At 40.5% G+C, this 12133-nt stretch overlaps 1 protein-coding gene across 1 annotated transcript in view; it reads left to right on the plus strand.

Moving 5' to 3' along the window:
* Positions 1–12133, plus strand: part of C9 (complement C9) — a 48271-nt gene that overhangs the window by 14494 nt on the left and 21644 nt on the right. The window contains 1 exon segment of the mRNA NM_057146.2: positions 4993–5131. Coding sequence (NP_476487.2) covers positions 4993–5131 — 139 coding nt within the window.

Below are 12133 nucleotides of genomic sequence, written 5' to 3' on the forward strand. Positions count from 1 at the left end.
TTTGGACTCCATGTGAAGTGAAGGCAATGGGGATTGTATTAGTTACTTCTCTGATACTATGACAAAATACTAAGACCAAAGCAATTTAGGAAAGGAAGAATTCATTTGTGCTTACAGTTCCTGAGAGGTAAGCGTCATGGTAAGAAGACATAGCTTCAGGCAGCCATGGTGGGAGAAGCAGAAAACTGAGAGATTATACCATCCACCTCGTGAAAGAAACACAGAGACAGAGAACTGGAGATAGGGAAAGGCTATATAATCTCAAAGCCTGACCCTGGTAATGTACTTCCTCCCGTAAGGCTGAACCCCCTAATCCTTCCCAAACTGCACCATAACTGAGGTTCAAGTGTTCAAATCCCTGAGCCTGTATTGAGACAACCACAGGAATAAAGAAGCCTGTAGGAGCAGCATGCTTAGAACTCCACAGTTCTGTCTGGGAAACCTCAGTGGATTCAATCTACCATTTCATACACTCAGACTCTCTGTATGGGCAAGTCCTAGGGACTTGATGTAATTAATTCATCATTATCCATTTGAAGGACTCTTTCATTTAAGTTGCTACTCTGGCAGAATCCCATTGTATTACAAATGTTTCAGACTTCTGTCTTATAGGCCTCTGAGATCCTCCACAAATGTTAAGGGAAGTCCTCCAACCCATCTTGCATTCATTGAAAAAGCACAAATTAAAACCAGCTGTAACTGATGTACTATATGTAAGGAATTACTTTCGTGTGTGTGATCTAAGTGCAACTCCACTTCTGTGAAGAGGGCTTTCTTGTCAGTTCACCTGGTGAATTGGAGCTGCCTGCAGTTCTGGGGCAGCTGTGGAAGCAGCCATCTCTAAACACTGCCAAAGGACACGTTTTCTTTTTTCTTAAAATTTCCCAGGTGATGACTTTTCTATTCATGAGCACTTTTCATGTTTCTTGGCAGAAAAAATATTGGCTCATTTTAGGCTAGACTGGCTGTCTCTGTAGGAGTGGAATCAAGTCAAAGGTTTTTGAAACATTTCTTCCTTAGTAATGCTTTCGAGTTTATTGGCTTCTGTAGCTTTTCAGCTGGATCCGGGCAACTGGTCAATGTGCCTTTCTGTGAAACAATATCCTTCAAACTAGACTATGGATAGCAAAGGGAACACAGGAACCTTCCTTCCAGGGCAGTGTCAAGCAAGCTTTAAGGTAAGGTTTCCTCAACTGTTAATTATGTAACTGAACTAACAGTAAGACTCAGCCCCCATACATATTTGATATATATGTATGTATATAATTGGTAAGTGAAAGTCTGTAGCTGCTTTATCCTTCCTCACATCTTTCTTTTTTTAATTCAGCATTATCTTTTTTTAAGACAGGAACTTGCTATGTGGCTTAGGATCACCAGTTTGTGCCACTGTACCAGGGTGTATGTAGTGCTGGGGACTGAATGCATGGCTTCCTTTATGTAAAGCAAACACTCGACCAACTGTGATCCATGCCTCTAGGCCCCTAGCAGCTTTCCCATACCCATTATCTGGCTTCCAAAGGCCAAATAACCTCCCATCACCCTCTCTAACACTACATGGCAGAAAACCCAAAATCCAGTCCTAGACCTTAAGGCTAATTAGACTCGGATGCCTTAGAAATGAAACAGCCTCCATTTCTTAATAATTCTAACCAATCATTAGTTAATGGACTATAAATAGTTTTTATAATAGACTATTATGCATGCAATCTTTTATAGGTAAGGCCAAATAGTTGAGTGGCATTCCTATAACGAAATGCCTATATTATCTCCTTGTGCGAATAAATTTGTCACCATTTTCATCCACAGAACAGGAAGTAAAAGTAACAGTGATACTGAGCCCCACATTTTCTGAGCTTAGGGCTCATTCATGTATCTATTCATTTGAAAAGAAGCTCAATGCATTTCACTGGGATGGTTTCTCTAACACAACTTTACTTGATTTGGCAATGACTTAAAAATCTAGCATACTCATACGCTAGATTTTGCTTCTAATGAGTTTTAATGCTTACTCTTCGTGCTCGAGGGATACCTGATGCTTGAAATATTCAGATAGCATCTTTTGGTACAGCAAAGCACGAAAAGGCAATCAACAGGATTACTCAACATAAATTGCATTGTGCTTTATATTAAGTTAAAGTTCTATGAGAGGATGATATGCACCGTCCCTGTGCCATTCATATATAATAGATTTAGTCTGCAGTGTAGAACGGTAATTATATTTTAGTAACTATCCAAAGCCTGATGGAAAATTATATCCCATGAAACTATTTAAGCTTAGGATAAAATATAATGGGCGCCTCACAAAGAAAGGTCTAAGAAGCAGAGCTAATGGAGTTCCTTTAGAAGGTACACAGGTAAAGATCACTACCCCTAAAGTGTGCCCCATGCTGTACCTTGCCCACATCATCCCTCCTCTGCTTCCAGCACAATCCCAGCATGGATGTCCATCAAAACTCAAACCAGGGGCTGGAGAGATGGCTCAGTGGTTAAGAGTACGGACCGCTCTTCCAGAGGACCTGGGTTCAATTCCCAGCAACAACATGGTGGCTCACAATCTTCTATAATGGGATCTGGTGCCCTCTTCTGGTTTGTCTGAAGACAAAGACAGTGTACTCATGAGTAAAACAAAGTAGCTATGTAAAACTTTAAGCCCCCCTCTTCCTTAAACTAAAAAACAAACAAACAAACAAACAGACAAAAACCTTTTTCTTCTTAAACTCCTTTTACCATCTCCCTATGATGATCTCTTCCTCGTTTAACACAGGCCTTATAAATACCACTCATTTACACTACTTACTTGACACAGTATACTCTTCCCAAACTAATTTTAAATTTGCAATTATATGCCCAAGCCCCCAACTTCCAAGCAACTTTTGTGAAAGCCAGTTATGTATTAACTGTATTCATATCACCCCATGATTACTATAAACACAGAGATGTAGTAATTAGTCACCCAAACATTAATCTTTAAAATGGAAGGTCGTTTCATGGTTCACTTTAATGCAGGCGCATAGCAAGGCAGTGCTCACAATCACATAACAGGGAGCCAAGGTTCTGTTGAAGAAAGAAACCCATTATCCATTCTTTCCACCGCTGCATGACTTCAAAGTGGAAGAACGGCATCCAAGCCTTCAGTGAATGAAGACAAGAAGCTGTCACTCACAGGACAGGACTTGACAGGCGGCTCTGCTTCTGAGCGGCAGTGACAGGGTGGACACTGTTTTCCACTGTGTTTGCTAAAATGCCGGGGCTGCAGGAGTAGCCAAGCTAAAGAGGAGAAGCAGCTACCATCAGAAGAAGCCAGTCTCAAGGTGAACACATAAATGAAGGAGAGCAAGAAGACAAATACGTGAGGCTTCTTCCTGTCCGGAGATTGCTTTCCACAACATGCTGGTCACCAAAGCCACTGACACGTTTGTACCTAAAGCCTCACATGATGCCATGGAGAGGTTTACAGATGCCTGGATCGGCGAGGGGAAAAGTGGAACACAAACAAATGATACAATGTTAAGGAAAATAAAGCAGCTGTGATATCTCTGTAGCTTGTTTGAAAGTTTCAGCTCTGTATTAGAACTTCAGAACCTTAGCATTTGAAGAGAGGTCTTTTGGGCAGGTTAAACAGTGGGTTAATTTTAGTTGTAACTCAACCTTCACAAGTAAGTCCCTTCGCTGCCCTTCCATTACAGAGACACGATGTTGCTTTTTTCATAGCTTCATATTGAGTTAAAATTTTGAATTTTGGGGCTGGAGAGATAGCTCAGTGGTTAAGAGCACTAACCCCTCTTCCAGAGGTCCTGAGTTCAATTCCCCAGTAACCTCATGGTGGCTCACAACCAACTGTAAAGGAATCCCATGCACACTTCTGGTGTATGTGTCTGAAGACAGCTGCAGTGTACTCATATACATAAAATAAATAAATCTTTAAAAAATTGTTTTTGAATATTTTAATGTACCCATTGGTAATATTCCATTTTTTTTGTTTTGCATCAGCCGAAGACTTATGGCAAGCCATCCACAAGCCGATAAATTGCTCTTGAAACCAATATACATACATACCATAATCCCATTAATTGGAGTTAGGTGTGTGATCTAGAACAATGGACGAAGTTGTGCTTTTGGAATTATAGGTGTGTGGAACAAATTTCCATGTTGGCATCCGGGGCTTAGAGTCACCTGTTGTTTCATACCGCCTACCTAGCAAAGACTACACTCCCAAGACTGGCAACGGTGAACTTCCAAAGAGCTAAGTGCAGAAACTGTAAGCCTAGAAATCCAATGTAACTTTTGTTTTACAGCTAAAGGATATTTCTAAGTGTGAATTAACACTAGATAAAAATATTCCTGCTGGGGGCATTGCATAGAGAATACCTTCCTGTGGACTAATTTTGTTTTGTCTTGTTTTGTTTATGTTCATCTTGGAAAGTCCAGCAGGAATAACACAATCCTGGAGGGAGGGGTGAGATTTTTGACAACAGTGAGACAGCTTGAGGAAGGCTTAAGTTTGCAGAGAATAGGGAGAGAAAGAAAGAGCCCTGATGGTGATTCATAGATGAAAAAATTACACACATATAATTATACTGCCTCTCCCCCCTGCCGGGATAGTTCTGCTCTCAAATAATTTAAATAGTTGGTTTTACAGCACTGGCCTTCGGTTCCCTCAGGAACGTGAGGTAAGAGGTACAGCCTTAGAGCTAAGACTCCGGGAGCCAAAGGGTCCCCTGTGTGCTACTTACTGCCTTTCTTTTCTGTGCTCTAACAGTGCCCTAGATGCCAAAGAGTTTATAAGACCCTCCTAAGGCAAGCTTTCTGCCAAGACACTGAGCCAAAGCAAATGCCCCTTACCCCCTACACCCTGCTTCTGTTCCTGATTAAACCCCACACGTGTTCAATGACAGCGACATGAACCGAAGATGTCTCACTCTCCCGCCCCAGGAGACTGCCTTGCATTAACAATAGTATTTACCCATATGACCCCATTCTGCTTCTTCTCAGGATCAACATCTTAGGGATGGATCCCCTGGGCACGCCTTTTGACAATGAGTTCTACAATGGACTCTGTGACCGGGTACGGGACGGAAACACTTTGACATACTATCGCAAACCTTGGAACGTAGCATTTCTGGCCTATGAAGTAAGTCACCTCAGGAGAAAACATGGTTTGTTTTAGATGAAAGATGCTTTGATATGTTTAATAGTAGATTCAGTGAAAGGTTCCATGAAACTGGGAAAGGGGATAACATTTGAAATGTAAATAAAAGAAAAAAATCCAAGGAAAAAAAAAGAATTGAAAGTGAACATGGCTTAAAGGAGAGATACTATCTTAGACCTCTTCAGAAGCACGCAGCAGCCTAAACAACATACACCTGGTAAGAAAGCTTTGGAAAAATACCTATATTCTATAAAAAAAAAAGATTCATTGGGGTGCCAAAATGACTAAAAATAAATTAGGATAAAATAAAATTTTACGTGGTCAAAAAATGATCAAATTCTTTCCACACCAGCTGTTCCTTGAAGAAGACCCCTTTTGTCCTCTTTCCTCAGTTTCTAGAAAGTTCTCTCTGCTGATGTTACTCCCACCAAGTGACAAAAACATACACACTTTTAAACAAGTGTAACTAGCATTGTTTGGAAAGCAATGTCATTGTAAATAAATCCCTACCCATCCCAGCACGATGCTGTCCCGCTTGCACGTCGACATTGAAGACTCCTCTCTAGACTAGGTCGGCACTTTGCTCACAAGCAACCACGCCGTCATTTTTGCACCTGTAAATTTGGAATAAACCATCCATTTCTCATGTTTGCTTCACTTAAGCACAAAGTTTTGTGAGTGAGAGCCAAATGTCTGTCTAAAAGAGACTTTTCTGAGCCGTGAGATGGTTCAGCTGGAAAACACTTGTTACCAAACCTGGAGATCTAAGTTTTATCCTTGAGATACACATGGTAGAATAAGGAAACAGATTCACCCAAATTGTTACCCAACACACACACTAGTACCTACACACACACACACACACACACACACACACACACACAAACACACACACACACTCAACATAAATGATTTTAGTTTTGAGTCAGTGTCTTGCTATACAGACTTGTCTGGACTAGAACTCACTACGTAGACCAGGCTTGCCTCAAACCCACAGAGATCTGTTTGCCTCTGCCTCTGAGGTGTTGTGATTAAAAGCATGAGCCACTAATGTCTGATAGCAACATTTTTTAAGTACTTTTCTAAGTGGAATATAAAAATCATGGCACCTTTAGTCATTGTTGATAGGTGGAAGTTGACAGACACAGTGTCTTATTTTGCTTTCGATGCTTAAATCTTCACTTAATAGTTTCTTCACTACCGTCAGCCTCTGGGAGTAAAATATGTAAGATGGCCTCCATGGACTAATATGTTTGAATACTGGGTGCCCACAATACTGGGTACTGTTTTAAGAAATTGCTTGAAGCCTGCCTGGAGAAAGTAGGTCAGTAGGTGAGATTTATCTCAACCCTAGCTCCAGTCTAAGTGTCTCTGGTTTTTGCCTCTTCAATGTGAACAAGTTGCCAGATAATGCTCCCACTGTGATGGTCAGAGCTGTTCACGTGACTTCATTGGATACTTCTCACCATTACGTACACACTGCATTCCTGATGTACCCATTGCAGTGTCAGATACAGTGAGCCAAAATGAGCCGAACTCTTATGTTTGGGTCAGATATTCTGATCACAGTGATTGCATGATAATTAACATAGCTTCTTTGGACAGCTTTGTAGCTCCTATGTACAGGTAAAATTTATATAATACAAAATGGTAAGGGCTGAGTGGCCAATCAGGATTAATTATCAACCTATATTAGGAGAGTAAACACACTGGTTCCCCCTTTTCTACATCTAAAAAGATATAGGTTCAACATTTCAGTATGTTTTAGACTCTAGGAGAAAGAGACACAATTTCTCCCCTATATATAACTTACACTCCTGGGATATTTGGAACAGTATCTCATAATCAAACACTTAAGCTTTCTGTCGCAAGACTAATCTATGTTCACACAATGTGGAATAAATGAAATCTATAAATCATTTTTATTAGTTCGGGTGGGATTAGTGCCTCCAAATGAGTTTTTCCATCAAGCTTATTAAAAAAGTTGGCAGGAATGTAGACTTGAGTTCTTATTTGATACCAATCAGGGAAGAGAGCTGTTTGAGTTGAGACCTTGCTAAGCACCTATGTCACCTTGGTCCTGTGGGTGCTGGTGGCCATCTTAGCCAAATCTTTTACAGCCTTGGAAAATAAATAGCCAAGCTTGTCATATTACACATGAGTTCTGTGAGTAGAAATCTCTATTCTAACTTACAAAGGACTTTTTCTTTAATTTCAAATACTGGGTAAAATAAGTCATTTGTCACATTTTGTGTGTGAGTGCAAAACCCATGTTAAATAACTTTCTTATTGCCTATTACCAACTGTCTGGGTACAATGAGTACTCACAGATTTGTGCTTGATGAATTAATTTTCATTATTATTGTGAGTGGTGGTGCACACACACACACACACACACACACACACACACACACACACACCATGAAGTTCATGTGGAGTCAGAGGACCCCTTGCAAGGGTCAGCTGTATCTTTCTACCATGTGGATCCCAAGGTTGGGATCTGAGTCATCAGCCTTGGTAGTAAACACAATCATCCATTGACCCATCTTACCAACTAACACGGGCTACTTTTCAACGTTTTTGGGTTACTAATTAACAATAGGATATTGCCTTTTGTCATTCAAAAGCATTATATTGGCCTGTCATGATATCTTACCCTTATTCATCTCCCTTACTTGATGTTTCTTGTTTCAAATTTTCTGTGGCTTAAAACCCATCCCTCATGGGTAGGATCCCTACCTCAGCCAGAAGTTATGAGGTCTTTGGAAAAGAACTTATTATGTGACTCAGTTTCCTCATGTGGAAAACAGAAATAACATTACATCACTCATGGCTAGCAAGGTATCTAAATTTGTAAATCTCTCTAAGGGTTATTGGCCCATAGCAAGCACACTGGTTTTGGGTTATTTTTAGAGCACAATTAGTGAATGACTTAGCCAAGGCTAGGAACTTCATTAGTGGTTACATAAGAGGTTGATGGTGACTAGTGACCACTTTCATAACTCAGAAGGAATGTGAAGACAACTGAGGCGTATAAAAATGAAGACAGTGAAATATTATAGTTACGGAACAGATCCTTTTCAACCTGCTTTTCCTTGGCTCTCTCTTTGTAATTGAAATGAATACTTGGAAACCCAAATCAGGTTTTGCGGTTTTATTGTACTGCTTAAACCTGGGTCCCTTTGGACACGTAAGACTTAGGATGTAAACAAAGGTTGATGAAGTACACTCAGGTTCTAACCACCCCTTTCATCCCTGAACCCCTGGAAATCCTGGTTGAAGGTATCTGCCACCTTACTGCCGTCATCTCCCAGCCCTGCTCTAATCCAGCTCAATTTTCTTTGGAGCTGTCTTTGTTCAGGACAGTCTTTTCCTCTAGGTGTTGCCAGATTGTTTGCTTCGGGGAGCCGTTTCACACTCTCCCTGAGAGTTTGGTGCCTTTACTTCCTGGAAGCTCAGTGTCTGCGTCATTCTGATGGCTACAGATGCTGTTTCTAACTCATCTTTTCCTCTGAACTAGATAACTGACTCCCACTGTCTGCCGTTATCACACGGTCAACACATCTAACAGTGACACTGGGCATGGCTCTCAATTGCACAATGGAAGAAGTATCTTTCCTTATCACTGAGCTTAAATCCTAACTGCATTTCCAGGACTTCCTTTAAAGGCCCATTTCAAAGTCCAGGGTTGCTGGTCAATCACAGAGTTGTAAAGTTACAATGCTAGCTTAATATTCTCCATCCCCACCATCATTGTCTCGGACTTTTGTCATCTAAAATACTATCGATGTAGACTTCTTATCTAAGGAAGTATTGATAGTCTGACTAGCTTTCAGCCTCTAGTTTTTCTCAATTTGAGAGGATTGGAGAGCAGCTCCAAATAAAATATGGATAGAAAGCTGGTAAAGGTGCCAATGAAAAGTTTCTTCATACAAACGGATAATAGAATGATGAACCACAAGTCGTCTATGTGGTTAAAGGTATCTCTCTGAGAGAATGAGACTAACAGTAATCTGATTGACTTATAGCTCAGTGTAGATCCATACCAAACTCAGTCATTCCATTCTGCTGCTTAACTGGTAGGTTAAGCCATCACTACGGCCATCAAAGTTACAATTACTTTCTTTGGCAGGAGTAGAAGGTCATTCTTATTTGAGTTTTGATTGCTGGTCCTCCTCCTATTTTATTAAAACACCCTGTCTTTCAGATGTCTGTCAGTGAAATAACTGCAGTGTGCTTTTGTTTGCCTCTCTGTTTGGGAGTTTGTTTTTGTCATATCATATCATATCATATCATATCATATCATATTATATCATAAACTCTCCTTGCTGGTTGGTATGCTAATCCTCCATTAACCACAGAATTCTGAATAACTCACATCACATACTATATTAAATACTTGCTCCTTGAAAGGATAATTAAATATATACATGTGTATTGTTATTTTTTAAAAAGCTGACATCTTTAACTTTATTCAAATGGACACTCACTAAATGACAAATTGTTCTTATAGGTAATGGCAACATGAAAACAGGGTTGATGGACATTTCAATTAGTCTTTCTACTGGCTATGACTAGGTTACTATATACATATCTATTTCTGTGTTTTATATTGATATTTCCCAAGGAATAAATATGTAGACTTTCCCTATAAGAGTTGTTTAATAAGAATCATGATTTATAAAATAACTCCCATGAGTTACAAGTTGGAGTTAGAAGCAGGGTCAAGTCATGAAGGAATTCAGGCCATTTTGAGTATGTTGGGTTTAATTAGTGCCGGAGATGAAGAAGCCACAGAGAACAATAGTCAGAGTGTCACTTTAGGTGTTTGAATTTTATGAAGATGAGTTTCAGAGGGAGATGACCACAGCCTGTGACAATGGAAAGATGGAGTCCCAGGAGATAGCGACAGGTACTGGATCTGCAATGCGCACAGACTGTGGACAGAGGAGATGAAACCCAGCACGTGTCAGTGTTAGGATTATTGTAATAAGCTGAAGAGAGAGTAGGGATGAATGCCTAACTCTAAATTCAGACTTCCTGGCTAGAATTTGATAAATGCCTTCACTTAGCAGGCAACTCGTCTTAAATCTCATGATGTTATATAGACTAAGGTGATCCCAGACATTTGGAGGGACTAAATGTGCTAATAATTGTAAAATACTGCAACCATGCCTAGTAAATAAAGTGTATGGAGACAGAAAATCAGAAGATCCTTCTTCAGTGAATAGTGCAAGATCAGAAGAGATTTGACAGTTGGATATATGAGAACGCTATTAAAGTAGCGATAAGTTCTAAGAGAACAACTTGACTTTTGATAGTTTTGAGTTCAGGGTTTTCTATGATATGTACATAGCTGTCATACAAGGAGTAGATAGGATCAAGGAAAAGGCAAAGAGAGTGCCAGAAAGTGGTCTTTGCTTATATGATCACTGAATTCTCAAAGGGACCTGAAACCGCCCAGAAAAATATGTAAAAAGGGAAGAGAAATGAAGATTTCAAACCAAGCCAACATTTGCTTTCTACTTTTAGGTCCACATACACACGTGCAGTTGGAGGATCTTGCTGAAGGGTTAATGATTTTGTCACTCTACGGTGGCTTTTTTTTTTTTTATCCCTTTGTATAGTTCTTTACTTAAACTCTATTTCATCTGATACATGCTTGGCTGCCTCTGATCTGCTTTGGTTTCCATTTGCATGGGGTGCATCCTTCCTTTCAATCAGTGGGCGTCCTTAGAAGGAAGGTGAGTGTCCTGCAAGCAGTGGTCAGGCCTGTGGTTTTCATTTATTCAGCTACTCTGCACCTCTCCACTGGACAATAGAATCCATTTCCTTCCAAGGTAATAATTGGTAGGTAGGACTGACCTCTGCCATGGCGTTGTTTTCTTGCTGTAATGTGTGTTCCTTCTCCTGCCTCTCTTCTTTTCTTCTGGATTAGTTGGATTTTTGTTTGTTTGCTTGTTTGTTCCACGGCGACGTTTTGACTATTTAACGTTTTATGTCTTTGCTCTAGAGTCCTGCTGTGCATTCACCATGACTCGCCATGGGGCTTCTTAAATCACAGTTATAACAAGCCTTTTCCTTCTTCCTTTCCTTTTACAATGTTAACGATCCTAACCTCGATCTCATAAAAATGAAACACTTTGATGGTTTTCATTGACGTGTCAAACTGCAAGTCTTGATCACCAATATTTATCTTTGTAGATTGTATTGTAATTGATTTTTCTGAGACAAACCCGAAGGCTAGGTTGTAGTAGTGTCTGTGCATCCTGAATCCTTGCAGGTCAGACTAACTCTGGGAGGGATCAGGACCCTTGGACACAAGGTTCAACACCAGAGACAGTCTGCTAGTGCTGACTTAGTACTTGGGGCCATAGGGTCAGTTTGGATTTAAAAGCTGTGCATGCAGAAACAGTGATGGAAAGTGGAGGGTTGTTTTGCCCATAGATGATGGCCCAAAACTAAAGCTTCAGGGGCCAGCATTTCACAGTGATGGGCATGAAATGTGAGGGAATATAAATCAAGCTGGCATTGAAGCTACCTAAATTGGATGTGCCCAGAGACTAAGTCTAAAGGGTTTCATTAGGAGCCTGGCCCCATCTGGTCCAGCCTATACAAAGTAGGGACCTATATTAATTGGAACCAACTGGTGTTGGGGTTGAAGGCTGCAAATGCATGTTGATGCTACATTATATTGGACCATGTATCAGAAGTGACTTGCCTGAAACTGAGATATTCTTGTCATGCCTTTTATATAAGGAAAGCCTGGCATGTGGGTCCTCAAATTCACTCTGGAGGCCACAACCAGAGGAACTAGCCTAGCCCTGGTCAGTCTTAGAGGCTAGGTTTACAAGGAAAGATCTGTGTCCAGAGTGGCTAGATATGATCTGGCCTACTTGGAGCTGTGAGAAGTCAGTTTAGGAGCCCTGGATTCGTCTGTCAGGGGAGCAGGTTGGAGGCTCGACCACAGTTACTGACCAACAG

Source organism: Rattus norvegicus, chromosome 2 (genome assembly GCF_021556685.1).
Source record: "Rattus norvegicus strain SHRSP/BbbUtx chromosome 2, alternate assembly SHRSP_T2T, whole genome shotgun sequence".
NCBI classification, from domain to species: Eukaryota; Metazoa; Chordata; class Mammalia; order Rodentia; family Muridae; genus Rattus; species Rattus norvegicus.